Genomic DNA, 15,969 nt, shown 5'->3' on the forward strand with positions numbered 1-15,969 from the left:
CAGTCATTTGGAGTTGTGTTTTTCACCTCCTGATGCAACATTCACTCTTCTTGTAGCTCTGTTATAGTTTCCATGTCTGCTCTTTAAGCGCTCAACTTTGTTCATAAGCTGATTGTTAACTTTGTCAATCTGCCATTTGGTGCAGGGCAGGTATAGCGGTTTATTAGAGCTTTTGCACTGAAAACAGCCGCCTGTTGAATCTGGAAACAGCATGAGAGCAGTGAGAGAGTGTGAACCAAAACAGTTACGCTGAGGGCCACTAAAAAGCTCTATAGAGCTGAGGGGAACTGCAGAGGTGGGTTTGCCACTACAAGTGACACCTCCCACATTATAAATAGTAATTTATTGCATTGTAAATATAAAAATTTTTATTAGAGCAGCATCTATGTACAGTGCGTTTAGCTCTCTCTGCCACTGTAAAGAGGCCCTTGCATTGGTTTGTACTTCAGGCACTTAGTGTCCCTCCTTCATCCTCTGTTTCCTCTGTTTAAACTCCACTATCTTATAAAAACATCATTGCCTTAAAAATAACATAAAAAGTTGATAGATGTGATCACAATAATGATATGACACCCTGGGAAATCACAGACAGAAGCATGGAAACACACCTAATCGTTACCTCAACAAGCATGCTGGGGCTCCGAGGCACTGAGCTACAAGAGGAATGAGGCACGAGCCTTCGTCTGAACCTTGAGATATGAGCGATGTGTGAATGTGTGTGTACGTGTGTGTACGTGTGTGTGTGTGTGTGTGTGTATTTAGCAGCCCTCACTCTCTAGCTGGCTGCTTAAGAATCCAGTCACATCTCTTGCTAGCAGGCAGGCAGTAAGGCGCTTTCACGCTCACAGGTTTGCTTTGGTTGGGTCTAATACCCCTTTCTCTTCCTGTATGTGTATGTATATGTGTGTGTGTGTGTGTGTGTGTGTGTGTGTGTGTGTGTACGTGCATGAGCACACATGTGCCTAAATCTGACAGCATGTGTGTCTTATTCTGCACTTCTTTGTTTCTTTACTTTCTGTTTTGTCTGTTACTTTCTGTTCTGTGTGTTCATGTTTATGACATGTGAGTGTGCGTGTGTGTGTTGGCTCTCGGCGGCACTGATAAACCCACTTAGACTCTCCCCTGATCTGTTCGCTCTGGGCTGGCAGCCCCCTGCCTTGGCTGACACACACACACACACACACACACACACACACACATGCACAGAGCCCTCTGCTTTAGCTGCTAGCTGATCTGTGACGGCCTGCCACTCAAACGCAGCTCCGTTGAGACACTGCACAAAGGAGGAGAGGAGGCTGGGAGTGGAGGGAGGAAGGGAGAAGGGGGAGGAAGGGGTGGAGTGGGGTGGTGGTGGTGGTAGAGAGAGAGAGTATCAATGTCTTTCTTTCGGGTGCCTGCTAGCTGCCGCTCTCTGGCTGTCTTCTTATCTCCCTACTCCTCACTCTCCTCCAACTGACTGGCTTTGGCAGCTGCTCCTCACTCCACAACTCCCCTCCCCTTTCCTCTCCCTCTATTCCCATCTCTTTCTCTCTCCCCCCGACCCCCACCCCATCTCTATTTCCTCCTGCCTTTATTTTCCTACCTGACCGTATGTCAGTTCATCTCGCTCTCATTTACTTCTCAAGACAGGAAGACTTAGAAAACGATGAAAGAGAAAGAAACAGAGACAGAGCACGTCTGAGACAGTCTGCGAAAGCATTTTGCATACACACACACACACATAAAAAAGCTCTGTATGAAACAGAGAAAAACATGGTTTGTCAAGAAATATATTGAATACACCAAAAGAGAAACAGAGTGGGGAAAGTGGGGAAGAGGTAACGACATTGGTGGAGAGCAGATAAAAACAGCGGTGCTCATAACTGCACAGTTTTTAGTCTGTCAGGGCTGTATCACTGGAATGCAGCTAACATACAGTAAGCCGCAGCCAGCAGCTCAAGAGTAACCATGCTGTGCAGCTCCCAGTGTTTGAATTTCTACAGCATTCACCTCTGTACATCCACTCACTTACTGTTAACTAACAATGCCAGTAATTAAAGGATAGCTTCACTGAAACTACAGAAAAACAATTTTTTTTTAACTTAATTCTACGTTATCTAGCCATGTAGATGGTTTTGCTTTTATTTGTCCAGGTTTTAAGATATCCAATACTGTGATTTCTGCTTCCAACACAATACATTGGAGGTGATTTGACGTTTGTCTGTGGTGGTTGCACACAAAAATTAAGTAATTCCAGATATGGTGTATCACGATTACCAGAGAACAGTTTTATTTAGGGAATATTTGGTAGAATGTAGTTCCAGTGAAAACTATTGAGCATGAAGTCTTTGATTTATCCAGTGTGAGCACCACAAATCAAATCTTATTCACTTCCATTGTATTGGGGTGGTGGCAGGATATATATTACAGAGACAGATATGTCAAAACCTGAGAAAATAGAACCCAAACTATCTGCATGGCTACTTACCATAGAAGTAAGTGGCAAAAAAACCTGCTCTGCTTATACTTTTGCCGCATGCCTGCTGCCACACGACTAACCCAAAGCTTTGCCGTCACTGCTGATGTTCAATAGTGTTTCAAAAGCCACATCTCCACCTCAGCATCCACCTGTAGGCTCTCAGTCTACCTTCCCTCTTGGGGTAGAATAGTATCGTTGCTCCCCACTTCCTTCTGTGCTGAGCTTGATGTTTACTTAGGGGAGCGATTAGGTCCAAAATGCCAAACATTAATGTACATCTGCATTTACATAATAATCTATTCCACCTGAGTTGACTGACTGAACAATATAGAATGTGAAAGGTGTCACTCATAAAAACAAACCCACAGACAGTTATTATCCAACAAGCATTTTAGCATTTTTCAGCTCATTGTTTTGGTTACACAACGCACAGCTTTACGGTTCAGTCTCACTGCTCTCCAGCGCTCCACAGTGTGTGACAAAGCAATCCAGATAGAGGAGGCTTATATGTGGCATTGCAGAGGGAGAAAGATAAAGGAAAGACACAGTGGGACAGAGACAGAAAGCACAAATAGACACTGGGAAACAGAAAAACAGGGGCGTGATCCCCAACAGCTGGGACGGATGACAGGAACAAAGTTGGCGTTGAGGTTGAGGTGAAGTAAAGAGACAAAGAAAGGAGTTTGTGGTGGAAGAGAAAGAGCGTGCTCAGCAATATGGATCCATAGCCCTAGGTTAGTGAAGACAGAGAGAACTCTTCATCAGCACCTCGACTGCTGCCGATATCGCTGAGTCATCATCGCCCCGATACAAAGCTGCAGGATTTGAAAAAAAAAAAAAAAAAAAGCCTTCCTCTTCATCACCACCAACATCATCAACACTTTCATTATGACTCATCAGCCTTGTCATCATCACAACGCAAGATAAAAGCCATCATGTGCATCATTCAGTATGAGAGAGCACAAACATTCACTTTTAATTCACTTTCTAAATGAATCAAACTGTTGGTGGAGTTCATCCCTTTAACTCTTCTTCCTAAAGCCTAGTGGGAGAAGCCCGGAGCTATTGGGCATCTTTCCCAGCGCCAGCCTCGCACCTGCCCCTGGCAAAAACAGAATAACTATGCAAAACTCTCTTTCACTCTCGCAGGCTCCCTCTCCTTCCTTGTTTCCTCTTTCCCTCTTTCAGTTTTTAATTAAACAGAAGCAGAGGGCTGCAAAAACCTGCTACTAATTACACAGCCGCTGCCTCTCTCTCTCTGCCCCTCTCTCTCTCTCTCTCTCTCTCTTCTGTTTGCTTGTTTCTCCTCTCCTCTCCCTTCACTTCTCTCGCTGTCTCTTCCCTCCTCTGAGCTGGGCTGGAGCTCCGCCAACAGCCTGTGGAATCACTTACCAGCTACCAAGACGGGGGGAGAGCGCGCACACTCGCCCGTGTGTACGCACGCAAACACACAGATGCAAAAAAATCGCACGCACGCAGATGCACTTTGCGCACGCAGACAAACTCATTCACAAGTAAAAATGTGCAAAATGCAGACTCGCACGGGTCACACTCAAAGACATCCTGACACGCTCGTGCTGATTCACCATCCTGTTTAGCGGCTTTGCTTTCACACTGTAGCTCGGCATATGTGTTTGTGTGTGTGTGTGTGTGTGTGTGTGTGTGTGTGTGTGTGTGGCAGGCACGAGGGTGATCAGCTCCCTAATGAGAGAGAACACTAATCATATTTCACACTGACACAAACACAATCACAACATCTGTATCAGCTGCGGCCCGCCCTCTCATTCCTCTCCCCCTTCCCTCCGATGCACAGTAGAATTCCCCCCCCCCCCTTCACAACTTTCCCTTCAATGCCCTGCTCCCCCTCCCTCCTTTCCATCATCTTCCTCAGTTTCCAGCCTCCTCCATCACTTCCTTTTCTCTCATCTCTCTACTCTGTCCTCTTTCCCTTTTTCCCTCTCTGGGGTGATCAAGCAGACACCCGTTGAATACACAGAGATAGAAGCTCGATATGAAGTATGTCTTGCACCGCTCTCCTCTCTTTCATCTCTTCCTCTGTCTCCCTTCATCAAACTATGTATCTTTTTTCTGCTCTTTCCCTCCTTTCCATCTTAATACAGCGCACTCTTATTTAAACATGTGCTTTAAGGGGGTGGCAGTGACACTGTAATTTAACAACAGGTCGTCCAATCCATCACACAGACAATGTACACACACTGCTGCCGTGCATCACCTGAGTCTGCAGGCGAGTGTGTGCATTCGTGTTTGTGTGTGTGTATGTGTATGTGTGTGAGGAGGGGTTGATGTGTTTGAGTAAGAGGCAGCAAAAGAGTAAATCAGTGAGAAGCAAAAAGGGGGCAAAAGAGGGAAGTGGACAGAGAGAAAGGGAAGGAAATGATGGAAGAGATAACACAGAGTGTGATATAAAGACAAGTCTAGAGTCACATTCACAGAGGAAACACACAATCACGGCTCTGAGCAGTGTTGGACAGAGGAGGGAGTGATAAAACAGGAGTGGTAGCTGGATAATAGAAAGTAGAGGGAGCAGATAGAGAGATGCAGCTTTAGCTAAAGTAGCTGGACAGCAGGAGTGGGCGGGACAGAGAAGCCCCCTCTGCTGCAATCAAGCCTCTGTCACCATCTGGACGCCATTTTAAAACCATCAGCTCTGGCTCCCCATGTAAACAAGGGCGCGACCCCAAACATGCTCCCCTCACTAAATGGGCTCTTTCTGGCAGCTGCAGACCCCAAAATGGCTGACTTTGTGGGGTGAGAATTGGAGCCAGAATGGCTAACTGACTGTATTACAGAGGAGGGCGTTCTGTTCTCCATTACTGCAGCATTTCTGACTGTGTACAAAAGATGTTCAGTTGTCATCTATCCAAACTTATTAGCGGTACATGCAGCACTCCGAGAATCAATTCAATCATATATACTTCATATATAATCATATATACTTTACTGCTTGTGGGGTCAGTTTAATTTTACATTCACTCCAGTTTGAGGACAGATAAACAAGATATGAAAGATCTGCCAAATTATCAAGACAAGTCCATAAATCAGTGAATTTTAAATATTGAACCAATGAGACATTTATTTGTACAAACCTAATAAGCATGAAAATTAAGATAACATGCTAATAATATATTTTTTTGTGGTCTAAATCCAAAAGGTGATCCATTTATTTATATTTAGTGAGTAATAACTCTAATTAACTAATTAAACAGGAAGTTAGTGTAGTGATGTACAGTAATAAAGATTAGACTTTACAAAATATAGTCTCGCTATGAATACAGTCCACCTACTTCTCTAAAATAAAGCTTTGCTATTGTGGCCATTCTTCTAAGTATTAAGTGTTTTGATTTTAATTGGCATTTAGATTAACAGAAACAAATAAACAGACAAGGATTATGAATGGCAGATTATTGAAAATTAGGATGTGCTTACATGGGTGTGGGACAGAGATAGAGAGATAGAGTTTATGACAGTGAAAAACAGAGGGAGCATGTCAGAGGGATGTGTGTACTCCTATCGGGGATTGTGTGTGTGTGTGTGTGTGACACAGAAAGAGAAACAGTTGAAGATCTGATGCAAAGTTCAGATACGCGCACACACGTGTGCACACACACAAACACATATCGCAGGCAGCAGTATGATAATGACATGGAAATGATATGGTAATGATATGGTAATCTGGCAACATTATTCTGCCCACCAGAGACTAGAAGGGAGAAGAACCTGCCACAAACTGCGCACACACAGACACACACACACACCAATGCAAAGGGATAAGGTGAAATCTATGGACTGACATGGCTAAGGAGAGTTGGGCCAGCGTGGGGGAAGGGGTGCACAGTCGTCAAAATGTTGATGGTGAGAGGAAGTATCTTTTGTTGACTGCTATACTACTTTGTTGATTACGCATAAGATTTTTTTTTTGCAGAAAACTGTAATGTAAGATACTGCAAAATACACCAGTGCTGAAAACTTACAAATGAACAAAAATCTCTATATACAGTTTTCTGTTTATATATAAAAAAATCTTAACTCAAGGTCTACTTACTACATTTCTTCTGGAGCTTTTCAATCTTATGACCTGTGATGACAACTGAGCAAAGTCCATCCGCTGATGAAGGCCACGAAAGTGTCTGAAAGAAATCAAGTAAGTGGATTTTGAGTTTAGAAAAACTATTATTTCAAAGGTCAAGAATGAAAATTCAAGTTTATATGCACAATTATAAATATACTGTATATATATTGTAGGAGAGGTATTCGATAAACCTAAAGACAAATCTGAAGCATTAAAATTAAAAAAAAAGTTGACAGAAAAGCATTGGATGGTCTGAACCTAACACTGAATACAACACTGCCACCCTCTGGATAAACATCTATACTACAGTATTTCCAGCGTACAGTACAAACAATATAGTGATTGTACAAAAAAGGAGACATGACTGTAACTTGAATAGTAGTTAAATTGTGTTATTTAGGAATTCAGATCATGTGACTTTGTCCATAGTGTCTAAGAGATGCCTATAAAAATATATAGTGGTATTCAGTTTATCATAAAATAACCTAATTAATGAACTTGACTGATGAAAAATCACTATTACCTAATCAATATATTGTTCATGTGATTTGGTGTTTATGCAATGTACAGCAATAATTAGCTTTTTTTTTTAATGTTACTGTACTTTATGGAATATTTTCACAAGATTTTAGTTTTGTGTTGATCTTTGATTTACTGCAGAATTACAATAGTTATTTTTTAATGTAAATATTTTAAAACATCTAAAGTGTTTAAATAACAACAGGTAGGCTACAGATGATTCAGTTCATCATTTATGTGAAACGACTGGAGGAGTAATGTAGGTGAGAGAAAATACAAAGATATGAACAGATATGTAACAAAAAAACAGCTGAATATTATAGTTCAGTCACAAAAAAACATCTTAACCCAAAGTACACTTACTAGCTTTTTCTAGAGCTTTCAACTGAATGCTACTGTATAGAATACATGACAATTTAACAAACATGATCTCTTGAGGCTCCAGAAAAAGCTAGTAAAAAAGCTAGTGAGTGGACCTTGAGTTAACAAAACTTCAGCACACAGTTACACCGACATCACCATCCCTTATTTCCTCTCCTCCCTACCTCCTCTCTCCCTCCCTGGTTGTCACTGTTTCCCTCGCTGCTCCCCTTTAAGTGGCTGTGATTGACAGGTGGGCTATATCCATGCAATATCACCCAGCGCACGTTCCTATTCCCTCCTGGAGCCTTCATCCGCCGGTCAAATTAACCTTCCGTGCCAACGGGAGGGGGCCCTGCGTGGGCCAATCAGCAGGTGATTAGGCCGGGGGTGGGAGGGGTGAGGGGGTCACCGCGATGGGGCCATCGCCAGCCTGATTGGTTTCAATCAGTGGCCAGCCGCAAGGACAGCTGGGAGCTGAGCCGCAGTGAGCGCTAATCAACGCGTCCCACAGTGAGGCATGAACAGTCACTACACACACACACACACACACACACACACACACACACACACACACACACACACACACACACACCTTCACACAAACAGATTGATGTCGGTGTACACCTACACACTGACAACACGGACATCACTGTGTGTACACATTCACACAGAGACAAGAAACACACAAATACACACAGCAAGACATGGGAAGCAGAAATGAACAGTCAAGACCACAACAGATAAACAGAAAACCCCATAATGGAAAACCAGAGAAAAAAAAGAGAGAGAGAAAAAGAGAGAGGGAGGAAGAGAGACATACTCAGAGCAACTGCAGAATCTCATAGTAAATTGAATGACTAATTGCATTGGATTCGTTAATTTGACCACTGGCAGATCTGATAGGGGCCTGTGACATTGGTTAGCGATGCTCTGTCCTACAAACCACAACAACACATCTCCTGTGATGTCTCAAAATGTGGAACAATCCAGATTCTCTCCGCTATGTCTGATGTCATGCTAATTCTTGTTCAAATCTTGGTAAAGCACAGCATAGAGCAACCAGTGATCAGATGAGATGAGAGAAGTCACAAAGAGTATATTATTGCTCTTCTACAGTGGGTTGAAAGCGGAGGAGACACACTGATCTGCTCTGGTTTATATTTATGACAGTCAGTGTTACTGACTTCTTTGGTAGTGGGTGGGATCATTGAGAGGAATGTCTCTAGGGTGACCAGAGCAATAGGAGGAGGATGGTGTATGTGTTTTTTTTCCTTCAATGGACACATCTGGGACCAAACCCAACAATGAGACACGCTTGAAGTCATTTTTCCTAAGGCTCTGTGTCCAGAAATATGAGTGCCACCAGCTCCCAACAAGGAGCACTAAAATAAAATATTCTTCCTTTATAATCAAATGTTGAAAAAAATCTAAGTGGGTGCAGAAAAGCAAGTACTTCCTTCATTATTCAGTATGACAAAACAAGGAAGAAAAAGTTTTATTTGGTTGTCTATCTCTGTGAGTCATCATTGTTTTCATTTTTACAGAGTGATAAGATAGCAAACAGACTCTTCTTTGGAACAGGTACTTCCTTCATTAGTCAGAATAGCAAAACAAGGAAGAAAATGATCTTTTAATTGGTTTTCCAGCACTGTGAGTCATCATCAGTTTAATTTTTACAGTGATACAAAGCCAAATAACAGACTCCAATTTTGAACACTAATGACAGGTAAGTCAGTCAACACTTTTTATTCACATTTTCCACCTTCATGAAGTATTACAGTCTGAAATGTGAGATCTCAGAGAGCCTGCAGTATATTAATCATTACATAGTTTACTTGAAGATGTAGAGAAGATTGTTAGACTTTAAGAGAAGTTTCTTTTCAAGATAATATTTGCCTTTCTCTGACTAAGGTTTGTGTGATATGATTTCAGTCCCTAGACACACATACGTCTAAATATATACATCACCATAAGAAACAGATAATTATATCCAAATCCATGATAATGCAAACTTGTACCAGAATGATTACAAAGTAAAGTACTGATTCTTGCCACAACGACCTTTGACATCAACTGTATATTTGATTGAGGTATTTTTGCAATAATATTTTGTCCTTAAATACCTCAAATGACATTAAGAGCTAACATGATTAGTCAATTAATCCATTAGTCACCATTAATCAGAAACAATTTTGAAAAGCAGTCATTTGTTCCAGTCATTTTTACGCAACAAGAGTTGATCAACAAAGTTTTGATCAGATGGTGCTAGATGAAGTCAGGAAATCACCAAAGTTATTACAATTCATCCTATGAGGAACATGAATGTCTGTTTAAAATTTCATGGCAATCCACCCAATAGTTGTTGAGACATTTCACTCCACAAACCCCAAAGTGAACGTCATGGTGGCGCTAGAGGAAAATGGCACTAGGATTAATCCTCTGGGGACCACGAATGTCTGTTTAAAATTTCATGGCAATGCATCCAATAGTTGTTGAGATATTTCAGTCTGGACCAAAGCAGTGAACTGACCAACCAACACACTGACATCTCTGGAGCCGTGCTGCTAGCATTCTTAAAATTCCAAACGTTCTCTGGTTCATGGTCCTCAAATATGAGGATGTACTGCTTTTCTTGATTTGATAGTAAACTGAAAATCCAGGCATATGGACCATTGGTCAAGTTAGATTAAGCATGCAATTTGAATAAAGTCACATTAAACTCTGGTAAGATTCTAATACCTTATTTTTTTACAATCTACTGACATTTTTAGGCACAATGATGAACCAATTAATCTATAAAATGATTAGCAGATTAATCACTAATAAAAATTATTGTTGCCCTGATAATATTTGAACCAATACATTTTATGCTTTAGATGTAAATATTGTAATGATTTTTTACTATTGTGAATCACTGTGGTGTTGTGTTTGCAAGCTTAAATATTTCCTTAACTGCCTCTTATTGGAACTGTGGTCATTCTGCAACTTAGAGAACTGTGAATTTGAGACTGGACTACTAGAGACTGATGACAGACCAGAGCCCATGGATGAGTTCAGTGGATCTGATGACAGCGGATTTGACATTGGTAATTCCACATCTACAGCAGGGTTTTGGATCCCCTCAGAGCTAAATGAAGATGAGACCAAATTCCCACTACTACTATTTAGGTTATCACCCAAGGAATAGTTCCTGATTTCCTGGCGGAACGCACTCTCTGTGTTTGCTTCCTGTTTAAACAGAATAATGTAACACTTTGTGAGGAACTGACAAAACAGGATGCCGTAGGCTGAGAGGAGGATGACGACCATCTCTACTGCTGGATGGTACTTACCTTCTACATTGACATACACCGGGCCAAAGATGATCCAGCTGATGAAATAAATCAGCATACTAAAGGTGATGAACCTTGCATCATTGTAACTATGAGGTAAATTTCTGCCCTTGAAAGCAACACCAAGACAGATGAAAGCTAATACGCCAATATAGCCTAACATGGCACCAAATGCAGGAAAGAATGTTTCATCGCAGAGGTGCAGACGCATCTTTTTGTTGTTTGTTTGCTTCCATTGGGGCGTTGGAGGCTTGAGTGCAAGCCACACGGCACAGATGATTACTTGACCTGACAGGCACACTGCAATGATGATGTAGGGTTGGTAGAGCTTCTTCAGGATTCTCTTAGTGTTGGGGTCAAACTCAAAGGCCAAGATGATCTTGAAGGACTTGACCATGATGCAGGAGACACACAGGGTGAAGCTCAAGCCAAAGAGTACCTGTCGAGCTTGGCATTGCCAGTGGTTGGGTTTACCACCAAATAATATTACACTCACAAATGTGCTCAAGAGAGAGAGGAGGAGGAGGATGCAGATTGGGCCCACAGATGCACGCACAACAGGGGTATTCCAACGTGCAAGGAAGATGATCCCAACAATAAGGGTAAGCAGTGCCCCTAGAGCAGTAACTGTCAGCAGCACGATATGATACTCATCACTCCAATTCAGGAAAACAGGTTTCTTGGGGGTACAATTCTGACTTCCTTCAGCGGAGTAGTGAGTAACATTATTACACTCATGACACTGTGTGGAATCTGCAAACAGATGAAGAATGCTCATTATAATCTTCAAGTCGGATATACCTTTATCCCTCATAGTTGGCAAAGTCATATATTTGTTTGGCAGAGTTACCATTGTTTTGTTTTTTCTTGTATAATACAGGTCATCAATGTTATTGGAGTTTACTTAAGTCAGATACACACCGGTTGTGTTCGAAAAGGAGTCCTCAGGACAGGGATTGCATTCATAGCAGCAAACTGGCTGGTGATCAGATGACTTCTTCACGTAGCCTACTTTACAGGTGTCTGAGCACCTGGAAGTCACATTTCTCTGAGAAGAGAAAGAATCCTTATTATGCACTTTCTTGATAGAGTTCATAAATATGCTACAGTCTTTGAGAAATAGAAGGACTATGATAGGTAATGCTTTGATGAAATGCTCATCTTTTGAAAACACAACTAAGGGTCAACAGCCATGCTAGTGGCTCTGTGAGGCTGTATTGTAATTAGGCAAAGTCAACCTAGTGGTGGCGCTAGAGTAAAAGTCAGGGGATTGCTAAATAATTAGGATTCATCCTCCAGGGACTATTAACGTCTACAGAATTTCAACCAATCTATCCAACAGTTGCTGAGGCATTTTAGTTTGGATTTAAGTGGTGGACTGACTGACCAGCACATGCATAGATTCACAAAACTAGCATGGCTAAACATTAACTGAGTGAATGTAAAGAAAAGGATACATAGAATAGAAATTAGAGTGATAAATACATGATAAAAGAGTCAATTAAGTCATTAAAGGAAGGTAAATCCTTACTGTGACATTCTGGAAATCTTGACGTGTTTTTGGTGAGATGAAAGTGAACGTCTTGTTTTCTATATCGTAAGTAGCCACAATGTAGTGCACATCCACAGAGGTTGATTGGCTCCTCCACAGGATGACTTCATATCCTGAGTTGAGGTCACCCCTTTCGTTGAATGTATAGTTTCGCCCGTCCATGTGGAACGTTGCTCTCTTTAAGGCTTCTCGTAACTGGAAGAGAAAAATGTTGAAAACGGAGTGAATTTGTGATCATGCTGAAAAAGAAATTCATTTTCACAACTTTCATTTTAAGTCATATTACTTCACATTTAGTCATATATGTGTGTGTGCTCATGTGTGTGCATTCACCTCCAAGGGTTTTAATCGCTTCGTCTTACAGTCCCTGTTGACGCATAGGTCTGCAACAGCCTGAGCAATAGCTCTAACTGCCAACTCAACACTGAACACAGCATGCGGATATATCATCTGCTTTAGTACCTCAATGGCTCTCAGCTCTACATGTGAGGAACTAGCTTTTTGTCCTTGCTGTTGATTCTTAAGAAAGTCATACAAGAATGGGTTGTTCTTGTTGTGGTCAGGGTTCACATCAAGATTACTGAGATACTGCTCAAAATTGTTTGTTTTTCCAGATTTAAGTGTAGTCCCAAAGATTATTCCTACATCACTTAAAGTCCAGTTTCCCAGTACATTAGGTGATTCTGACCAATTATCACTGGCCACCCAAACTTTCTCCCTGCCTCGAGAATCCTTGAGAAGATTGTCAAAAAGATACATCATGTGGTCAGTTTTGGCAAAGGACACAATGACCTTGACTTTTTCATTTTTAGTAATGTCTTCAATTGTGGCATTGATGCTGTCCTTGAGTTCGCTGTCACTCAGAACCTCTGGGAGGACAGAGACGAAGGCAAAGCAGATGTCTTTGTCTTTTGCATAGTGCTGGAGTCGGTCCCGTGCATAGCGGCCAGCGTCACTATCAGTTATGACGACACCAACCCAAGTCCATTGGTTTTTTTCGACAATCTCCATGATGACGCGTGCTTGGTGATCGTCCTCTGGTACTGTCCTCATAAAGCTTGGAAAACGGATCTTATCACTCAGGATACCAGCGGTTGAACCATAACTTATCTGTGGAAATGTTACAAAACATATAAGAAATTGCCACATGACACATTTTTTTCTGCATTCATATACATACTTGATATCTTAAAGGAATAGTTTGATATGTTGGGAAATAAGCTTAGTCACTTTCCTGCTGAGAATTAGATGAGAAGATTGATACCACTCTCAGCCAGTTAAGTTGCCTTCAGATGATAAAATATTTGTTCTATGCTCACCATGAGGAAGGGCGCAGAGCATAGTGCAGTTTTTCTTCTATCACTCTCTACCTCCCCTGCTTAAATGTGTTGCGTCTGGCTACGTCACATACAGCTGTTATCTCATTGGTTGGGCTTTGAAAGGTCAATGGCAACCAAGGTCAAAGCTGTAATAATTTGAACTTTGAGTGCAGCGTTCAGTGACAATTTTGAACACCAAGGGCAGAGCTTCCACCTAGTTGGGCACCAATGCTCACCCCATAAAAAAACAATGGCACATCCAGCACAGAGCAGCTTCACTGCTCATCATGTGTGGGCACCTTTAGCTTTGCTTAGTTTAAAGACTAGAAGCAGCCCAGATAGCAAAATTGCTGTGGCCCAGATCCAACACACACTCGACACTTTCAGCACTTTGATCCGGCCCACATACCATGTGGAATGATGGCATTTGTGGGGTCCACTCCTGTTTCCCAGATCTGGGCCACAAGCAAGCTGTATGTCAACAAAGAACAAACCAGATAAACCAGAGCTGGCCCACATCCAGAATACACATACCTGAGAGGACCACATCTTTACCAAAAAAGGCCCACATTTGATTTGGGATATTTGGGCCATATTTGTTATTTTATATGTGTGCCATTTCAGGTTCACATCCATTTTGTGTTGGCCAGAAGAAGGCCAGCAATGCCGCATCATTGCCTGAAGTGGCCCACTTCCATATTCTATCTGGGAGGGGTAAACAGCTAGCCTGGCTCTGTCCAAAGGTCCCAATTCTTCCAACACCTCTAAAACTCACTAATTAACATGCTATATTTTGTTTGTTTAACCCAAACAAAAACTTAAGTGTAAAAACAATACATTTTGGCTTTAATTTCTTGACTGGGCGAGTCACTGCTGGTTGTCTGGCAAACTCATGATGACAAAAGACTCCAGGAAGTTACAGCATGTAGCACCCCTTAAAATTACAATGTGTTGTTTTTATACTTTTTTTTTTGGATAGTCAGGCTAGCTGTTTCCCCCTGTTTTGAGTCTTTGTGCTAAGCTAACTAACTGTAACTATGTGCTAGCAGCAGCTTCATATTTAGCTGATAGATAAGCGAGTGGTATCAATCTCAGTCTGAGCAAAAAAGTGAATAAGCGTGTTTCCAAAATGTTGAACTATCGCATTGTTGACTTTCTGGTGAGATTTTTTTTGCAGTTCATTTTTGTTATGAGGTTTATGAATGCAGAAATCTTTCATTCAGAATTTAGCAGCTCATCAAGACATGGTCAAGACAGCTCAGTCTTACCTGAGGTATATACTCCAGGTTGAGTTGCCTAGTAACTGATATGGATATCTCTGAGTAGTATTCACCGACAACAGCCAACACAGGTGGGGAGGACCTGTCTGGACCATCCACTTTATGGGATTTAATGGATAGTAATAAATAATTTCAGAGGGCAGCCCCTGCATTCAATATTCATATTATTTTTTGACATTTTTTATTCTCTTTTTGTAGTCATGAAATCGTTTTCATAATTCATGTGCTATGTATCACAGTAATCCCAAAAAGTCTTTAAAGTACAGTTATTGATGGATGTTTATCACGACAGATTCTTGAATTAATGCGTTACATTTCTAGTCCTGAGACTACTCACGGTTTCTCTTCATGAAGTATGGGATTTGGTTCAAGGCAGTGGTAACGTCCCCGCAAGAGTCCAGTATTAATAATCCAAGGGTGAGGTTCCCCAACTCATGCCTCTTATTTACCTCCTCCACTGCGTGCACCATTATCAGAGACTGGACCAGTCGAGCATTACTGAACCTGTGGGATCCAATCACACATATTTTTAACACTTGCACCCAAATTTAACACACACATTCATACGTTTACTGCTCAATGTGCTTCAAATAAAAACACACATCAGGGTAAAACCTACCTGTCACAGGTCCTTGTCTCCCTGCCATCTTCTCCAATGATCATTTTCACACTTTCATGTATTGGGAACAATCCACCAATCATAATGTCACCTGGAACTGTGACATTTTTGGAACCTGTGGTACTAAAAATCTGGCCCAGAAAAACTAAGGCAAAGAAGTAGAAACTAAAGAAATGTTTTGTCTTCTTCATTTATTCTTTTAGTTAGCAAAAATCTGCTTCAAAGTATGTCTGATTTCCAGATCTCCACTAAAATCTCAGTTGTGAATGCCCGTGGATTTGTCTCACCAGTGTATTTGTAGAAGTCAGAGCTGTCTGTGAATTTCTTGAACTGGAAATACAACTCATCCTGTTCCTCATCTTTTTATAAGGTATCATATGTAAGACATGAGGAATGTAGAAAATGTTGTCTGCAAGTCTTGTCACCATTACGTAAAT

At 41.4% G+C, this 15,969-nt stretch overlaps 2 protein-coding genes across 2 annotated transcripts in view; both read right to left on the reverse strand.

Moving 5' to 3' along the window:
* ngs (notochord granular surface) overlaps positions 1-7,800 on the reverse strand; it is a 65,268-nt gene extending 57,468 nt beyond the window's left edge. The window contains exons 1-2 of the mRNA XM_042391354.1: positions 7,613-7,800; positions 6,522-6,606 (exon numbers count right to left, since the gene is read on the reverse strand). Coding sequence (XP_042247288.1) covers positions 6,522-6,526 — 5 coding nt within the window. The 5' untranslated portion in view covers positions 6,527-6,606; positions 7,613-7,800. The remainder of the gene's footprint in view (positions 1-6,521; positions 6,607-7,612) is intronic.
* Positions 7,801-10,261: 2,461 nt separating this feature from the next.
* On the reverse strand, positions 10,262-15,926 carry LOC121882684 (G-protein coupled receptor family C group 6 member A-like). The gene is made up of 7 exons (XM_042391096.1): positions 15,533-15,926; positions 15,251-15,417; positions 14,902-15,011; positions 12,648-13,424; positions 12,294-12,509; positions 11,684-11,810; positions 10,262-11,515 (listed from the first exon to the last, which is right to left on the reverse strand). The coding sequence occupies exons 1-7, from the start codon at positions 15,721-15,723 to the stop codon at positions 10,332-10,334; spliced, it is 2,772 nt and encodes a 923-aa protein (XP_042247030.1). The 5' UTR covers positions 15,724-15,926; the 3' UTR covers positions 10,262-10,331.
* Positions 15,927-15,969: the final 43 nt, after the last annotated feature.

Source organism: Thunnus maccoyii, chromosome 17 (genome assembly GCF_910596095.1).
Source record: "Thunnus maccoyii chromosome 17, fThuMac1.1, whole genome shotgun sequence".
Taxonomy (NCBI): domain Eukaryota; kingdom Metazoa; phylum Chordata; class Actinopteri; order Scombriformes; family Scombridae; genus Thunnus; species Thunnus maccoyii.